Source organism: Ctenopharyngodon idella, chromosome 16, assembly GCF_019924925.1.
Source record: "Ctenopharyngodon idella isolate HZGC_01 chromosome 16, HZGC01, whole genome shotgun sequence".
Taxonomy (NCBI): domain Eukaryota; kingdom Metazoa; phylum Chordata; class Actinopteri; order Cypriniformes; family Xenocyprididae; genus Ctenopharyngodon; species Ctenopharyngodon idella.
Genome location: NC_067235.1, coordinates 10,626,190 through 10,633,460, shown reverse-complemented (window position 1 = coordinate 10,633,460; position 7,271 = coordinate 10,626,190). Strand labels below are relative to the sequence as shown.

The 7,271-nt window shown below is 35.1% G+C and overlaps 1 protein-coding gene across 1 annotated transcript in view; it reads left to right on the top strand.

The window, feature by feature from the left end:
* The first annotated feature begins 433 nt into the window (after positions 1-433).
* The window catches only part of LOC127496732 (carboxypeptidase Q-like), a 47,594-nt gene continuing 40,756 nt past the window's right edge, over positions 434-7,271 (top strand). The window contains exons 1-4 of the mRNA XM_051864452.1: positions 434-561; positions 1,073-1,526; positions 1,610-1,817; positions 2,699-2,906. Of these exons, the coding sequence (XP_051720412.1) occupies positions 556-561; positions 1,073-1,526; positions 1,610-1,817; positions 2,699-2,906 (876 nt within the window). The 5' untranslated portion in view covers positions 434-555. The remainder of the gene's footprint in view (positions 562-1,072; positions 1,527-1,609; positions 1,818-2,698; positions 2,907-7,271) is intronic.

The window sequence follows — 7,271 nt, the reverse complement described above, 5'->3', positions numbered from 1 at the left end:
TTACAACTAACCCTTGTTACAACCATCTCCGGTCTCCCCCTATTCTTGTCGCATCACATTCAATTATGAATTAGCTAGTCTACATAAATGATATCAAAATAAAAATAAATAAATAAAAAAAATCTCGTAAAACAGTTGTAGAATATTAAACGTTTAGCTTACATATTATCTCGCTTACATCTTATCTTATCAGTTTTATTATTTATTTATTTATTTTTTAATGACACTACCTACTAACACAACACGATTTTTTTTTTTTTTTTTATTTATTTATTTATTTTTTTCAATTAGGTTCTAAAAATAATATTTCTTAGGGGAATTCTAATGTTGTTTTTTTAATGTTTTCAATTAGGTTAACAGACTTTACATTACATAGCCTACATACATACCTCATCCGTGAATTTTGAAATCAATGTTACCGGTTTGTGGAATATTGTTTTGAAAGGCGTATCGTTAGTTGAATACTAAACGCGTTTTGTGTGATTGTCCCAGGGCGCTTGCCGTAGCCACATGAGCGCCCAATGTTTTCAAGGAATGTACAGTGTACTTTGAGACATGCCGGTAAATTGTTTATACATTTTAATACTTAGTTATTTAAAATATGCATACAATTATTCTAATGCCTTTTCCCTAAAACCTAATAAGACCCGAATAAGCCGTTACGTGGTCTACGTTTTTGCATAATATCAAACAGTTTCTTGTATTTTTAGATTTTTAGATTCAGTATGAACATATTTTTGTTTTAGATTATTATTGTTACTGTATCAATCTAAGATGAGCGAGTGGTCGAAAAAAATGGGAGTAGCTTAAATGTTTTTGCTTAAATGTATAAAATGTTTTCATATCAGAAACGAAACCATGAAAAAAGTTGAAAACAGTTCCAGGAAACAATTTATTTAATAACCAGTTGGACTGCATCACTGCCAGATCAGAGAAAATTTACTTTATTTTATATTTTAAATGGTTTAAAGCCGCATTTAACTAATTTAATACTGTATTAATAAGTGATTTTTTATATATTTTTTTTAAACATGTGTATGACTTGTTCTTTTTTCTCTCATGTGCTTTTCAGATGACTGGTAATAAAAACAGGGGTCATAACTCCACCAGTCAGGCGCTGCTGACTCTTCTTATCCTCTGCTTTCTTCTACAATGTCAATCTAGGCCTCACAGTTATGACAGTAAACCCCTGTCAGAAATATCCAGAGAGGTTTCTAAATACTCTGACATCGCTCAACAAATCATAAACCTCGCAGTATATGGAAAAGCCCAGAACCGTTCCTACGAGAGGCTGGCTGAGTTCACTGATACTATTGGAAACAGAGTCAGTGGCTCTAAGAACCTAGACCTGGCCATTAAGTACATGTACAATGCCCTTAGACAGGACGGACTGGAGAACGTGCACCTAGAGCCTGTGAAGATCCCTCACTGGGTGCGGGGGGTGGAGAGTGCGGTGATGCTTCTACCGAGAAACCACACTTTAGCCATACTTGGACTTGGTAGTAGTGTAGGAACTCCTCCAGGGGGTTAGTAGACACAGTCCATCATCTAGTGATTACCTTTTAAATACCTGCACCTGCTAATATCTAAGCTTATGTTCTTCTGGCAGGTATAGAGGCAGAGGTAATCGTGGTGGACTCTTTTGAAGAGCTGGAGAAGCGAGCGAGTGAGGCTAAAGGGAAAATCGTTGTGTATAACCAGCCGTTTGTCAGCTATGGGGAGACCGTATACTACCGGGCTTTAGGGGCCTCAGAGGCTGCTAAAGTTGGAGCCGTTGCCTCCCTTATCCGTTCAGTAACTCCATTCTCCATCAACAGGTCAGAATCAAAAGGGCTCATTAATAGGACTGCCTCTGTAAACTAAAGGCTACTGGATTTTTAAATAGAAATTTGAATAATGTGTCAACAAAAGAAGGAAATTAAAATCAATTTAAAAGTAACCTTCAAGACTGATACTTCAGAGATTTTTTGTCTCTTAAAACACTACAGGTCGAAAGTTTGGAATAATTAAGTTTTTTATGTTTTTGAAAGAAGTCTCAATGCTCACCAAGGCTACATTTATTTGATGAAAACTACAGTAAAAACAGTAATATTGTGACATATTAGTACAATGTAACAATATGTAATATTTATAAATTAATATTGTATTATATAAAATATTTTTAATATTTTAGTGTCACATGATCCATCAGAAATCATTCAAATATGCTGATTTGGTGCTCAAGAAACATTTCTTATTGTTATCAATATCTAAAACCATTCAGGGGTTTGGGGTAAGATTAAAAAAATAAAATAAAGAAATAAATACTTTTATTCAGTAAGGATGCAATAAATTGATTAAAAGTTACAGTAAAGACATTCATAATGTTACACAAAAATAAATGATGTTCTTTTGAACTTTCTATTCATCAAAGAATCATAAAAAAGTATCAAAAACTGATGTACTGGCCATCACAGGAAGAAATTTAATCATTCTTTTAAATTATAATAATATATATATATATATATATATATATATATATATATATTTACTGCATTTTTGATCAAATAAATGCATAAGAGACTTACATTAAAATACATTAAGATATCTTTATTATTTCAAACCTTTGACTGGTAGTGTATATTGTGAAAATAATTCATGAAACATTTAAAAGCATATTTTTATGTTTTTAACCCACATGTGATGTTGTTTTTTTTAGTCCCCACACTGGTTGGCAGTGGTACCAGCCTGGAGTGGTTCAGATCCCCACCGCCTGCATCACTATCGAGGATGCCCAGATGATGGCCAGGATGGCCCGCAGAGGCCAGAGGATTGTGGTGCGTCTGACTATGGCCGCCCAAACACTGCCAGATGTTGACTCGTTCAACACTGTGGCTGAAATCACAGGCAGCGAGCATCCTGAACAGGTAGGCGACTTTAAATATGCTATATTGTACTGCAGATAATCTCACAAAGCACACCATGCCTTTAAAGAATTTTAATGATAATACCCGTACAATTATTACTAATGGTTTACAACTGAATGTTGACTTATGTACTCTTGCAAACCCTATGTATTTTAGAGTTTGCAGTTGTTTCCAGTCAAGACTGACTTCACAAAAAGTCAACATGAAACAGCATTTCCATAATATGACATAGTTAAATGTGATATTTAGCAAAAATAAATAAATAAATAAATAAATGCAGGACTAGATTGGAAATTGGAAATAACATTTTTTCAGGCCAAAATTAAATAAAGATTTACTAAAATATAGTGCCTAAATAGTTAGTTTTATATAGTTTATAGTTTTTTAGTTTATAGTATAGTTTTTTTTTTATAATTGTAAATGAAGAAAGTGAATAGGTAAACAGGGCAGGTTCATTTGATCTGCATTTCGCATTTATTTATTTATTTATACACAAAAGATTAATCGACATTGTTTACACAGTTTGTCACACATTGTCACAAATTGTTTGTCAGTGTTTTCCTTTCCGTGGGAATCACACCCATGACTTTGGTGTTATTAGCGCCATTCTCTATTATTTGAGCTGTAGGAAAACACAGTGTCTCATTCAGTATTAGTTGTGTAAATTATTCATATTTATACGCACAGGTGAAATTCTCACAAAAAAAATCTACCTATTTCACAACGTGTGGATACACATGAATTTGTTCCTAAAGGCACAATATGTAGGATTTTTAGATTAAAATATCCAACAACCACTAGACCAATCTTATATGTTTTGTTGACTTATGTACTTACTTACATTATCCCAAATGTTTCCAAGAATGTTTAAATCCAGAGAAATAAGCAATTTTAACCAGGACTCAGGACATGTCCGTGCGTCGCCTATCAATGACATCATACCTGTGTTTGGATACATTCATCGACAGAAAACGAATCATGTTATATAGCTCAACATAGTAATTCTTATTGTTTAAATCTCATTTTCTTGATTTACAGCGAGTACCATGTCTTACTATGACTAATATCAATCTAGCTCACTACAGTGTGCAACAAGTGTCTCATAGCAGCCACCGAGTGAATGCAGAGTAGCACTATAAAAACTTTCAATACACAAATGTATCTAATATGATAAAACAGCGCTGCTTTACCCCACATACGCTTGACCGGAAGAAGCGGAAGCGCTCGTCTGCGGCATAATAAGAGCTCCACTGCTCTTGAGCTGTGTGTCACGCTCGTCTCTCATTAGCAATCGCTCCAGCGGCCTTGTTCAGCTCCCACAGCACGCGGCCCTGCTCTGCTTCATACTACAGTAACTACAGTATTCTTTTCCACTGGCTGTAGACGTGAAGACAGCACCTCCCATGATTCCACGAAATCAAGCCGTCATCAAGCTACGCCTTTGTTTTGAATAAGCGACCTCTAGTGGTGAAAAGTTACATATTGTGGCTTTAACCTTGTTCTAATGTTAATGAATTTAGAGTATTCTAAATGAACAACCTCATGCCAAAGGTTAGTAATGTGCATGAAACATTCCCAGTGAATGAATGAATGTGATTGTCTGTGTTCTACTCCATGTGCTCTGTTCCAAATCTTAGTGATCTGCCTCCTTAGGTATTACAGATAGACTTCTGACGAGAGCTGCACAATTAATCGTTAAAATATTGTGATCTTGATTCAAAAACCCATGCAATCTTATTCCTAAATGACAACGACTCATCTATGTCTGTTAAACCTTTGACATGTAGGATCACAGCAAACATTCAAATCTGCATTGGCTGCTGACCCAGAGAGCACAATTGTCATGTGTACTGTAGGTATGAACGTAATAAGTTATTTTTTTAGGGAGTAACGCAATATTGTAATGCATTACTCTTAAAACTAACTTTCCCCAACACTGCATACAAGTATCACTATTTCTGTGTTACAATAATTCAAATGATCACAGAAGTAGTTTTAATAAAAATTCATAGAACAGATATAACACTGATGTCTATGGTAGCAATCAAAATAATGTAAATTACCTTTTAGAAAGTAACTTGACTCTTTAAATAAAGATTGTATCGAGTGACAAGAAGTGACTGTTAAAAAATTTATTTGTGATTGAATTATTCATTCAAGAGATTTTTTCAAAATGCTGATTCATTCAGTAATTAAACAAGTGAGCCATTGAATCATTCATTCAAACCAATTTAAAAAAAATTTAATTAAATATTTTGTAGATATATTTAGTCTATTCTGTATGTAGATTACGGAGCCCCGCACATCACATGCAAAAAAAAAAAAAAAAATTAAATCGTGCACACGATTTACTAATTCGTTCCGTCGATTTACTAAATCGTGCGCACGATTTACTATTTCGTTCCCTCGATTTATAAATCATGCGCATGATTTATAAATTGAGGGAACAAAATAGTAAATCGTGCACACGTTTTAGTAAATCAAGGGAACGAATTAATAAATCGTGCGCACGATTTAGCCTACTACTTCTGGGGCTCTGTAGTAGATATATAATAGACTGCAGCAATTAACATTTTGTCAGAACCTCTATAAATTACGTTTTCGTTTAAAATCTCTATTTAAAGATCTCTATTTAAAAAAAAAAAAAAAAAAAAATGTGACTCCTAATTTATCCAGGATCATACAGCCCTACTTACACCAAGGCCCAAATGTAGGAATAATTATGCTGCTTTCTAAGATACCTTGTCTTGGCCAGATTCTAGGCTAGCTAAGATTGTCTCCTTTGTGGAGAAGGCAATCCTTGAAGCACATCACCAAGGTACTCTAAAGAACCAGTACTGAATAATCTGTAAAAAATAGTTTAGTCTATTAAAAAACTGCCTATTATCCAATATTTGTGTTATGTCTTCTGTGTTTTTTTTATGTCGCATGGAGCTGCTGCCTAAACAGTCATTTGGGAGGTTCCACCTCATTTATGATACTACCATAGAAGGCAACTGTCTAGGTAGACAGTAGACCATGAAGCAGCTCTCTAGGTTTGGGAACGGATTCAGAACCATTATCTATGTTGCATTCTCTGCCGATGCCAAACAGCCACGATGAGCCATGCAGAGGTCATTCTGACATTTGTTTGCATTGCTGCTCAGCAGGACATCAGGGAACCAATTACAGAGATCTGCTTTTTCTTAATGCTTGTGTTTATGGAAAGGAATCTGTTAGTCAGGAGTCAGAGGAATAAGGTGTCTACTTCCTTAGCCCCAATTATAGACAGTATAGAGGATTTCTCAGCTGCCCAGCTAACACTGTGGCCCCTTTGACTGATCATCATACATCTGTCCAGTATCCACTGCCAGCTTATATCTAATTAGAGACTTGTTAGGGAAAGTTTTCTACTTCTATTAGTGTGCTGCCCTCTCTGTCAGTTCCACAGCTATGCGTTATATTTTCAGCACTCTTCCCTGTTAATGTCTTCTGTGGGAGGTGGTGAAAGATTCAGTGTGATTAAGTGTGAAGGGAAAAAGAACCATTCTGCAGTCTTAAATTTTAATAGAAGCGTTCAGCCCGAGTGGTCTGTTATCCCTCACACTCGGATGCATGACCACAGCTACCTAAGAGAGAGAGAGAGAAATAATGAAATATGAGGAAATGAAGCCTCACACAGAAACCAATGTTAAATTGTTTTATAGACGGTCATCAGGTGAATCTCCCAAAACCGTCCAAGAACATGTCTGGGCCTTATTTCACCCTGAAAACTAAAGAAAGAATTTTTTCCCCCCATGACAGTATTGCACCACCTCCCTTCCCACGTTGTCATTATTGCAATGGAAAAAGTCATGATAATGAATGTATTATAAGAAACGAAAACATTAATTAATAAATTCATGGTGCACACAATGTTACATGATCCTTAAGAAATCGTTCTAATACGCTGCTTTGATTTTCAGGAAACCTTTCTTATTATTATCACACTTGAAAATGGTTGTGTTGCTTAATGTAGCATGAAAACTGCAATAATTTTTTTTTCATGATTCTTTGATGAACAGAAACTTACACTGGGTTAAAATACTGGGTTAAAAACAACCCAAGTTGGGTTGAAAATGGACAAACCCAGCGATTGGGTTGTTTTAACCCAGCGGTTGGGTTAAATGTTTGCCCAACCTGCTGGGCAGTTTTAGTTAACCAAACTATTGTTTAGAAATTACCATGGCTGGCTTAAAATTATCCCAAAATAGTTTGGAAATTAAAAATCAGACACATAATTACTAGAGGCAAGGATAATAATCAAAAGGTCAACATTTATTAAAGTGCTCTTTTATGCCTTTTTTAAGGTTCCTAATATTGTTTTGGGAGTCTCCTACAACAAGT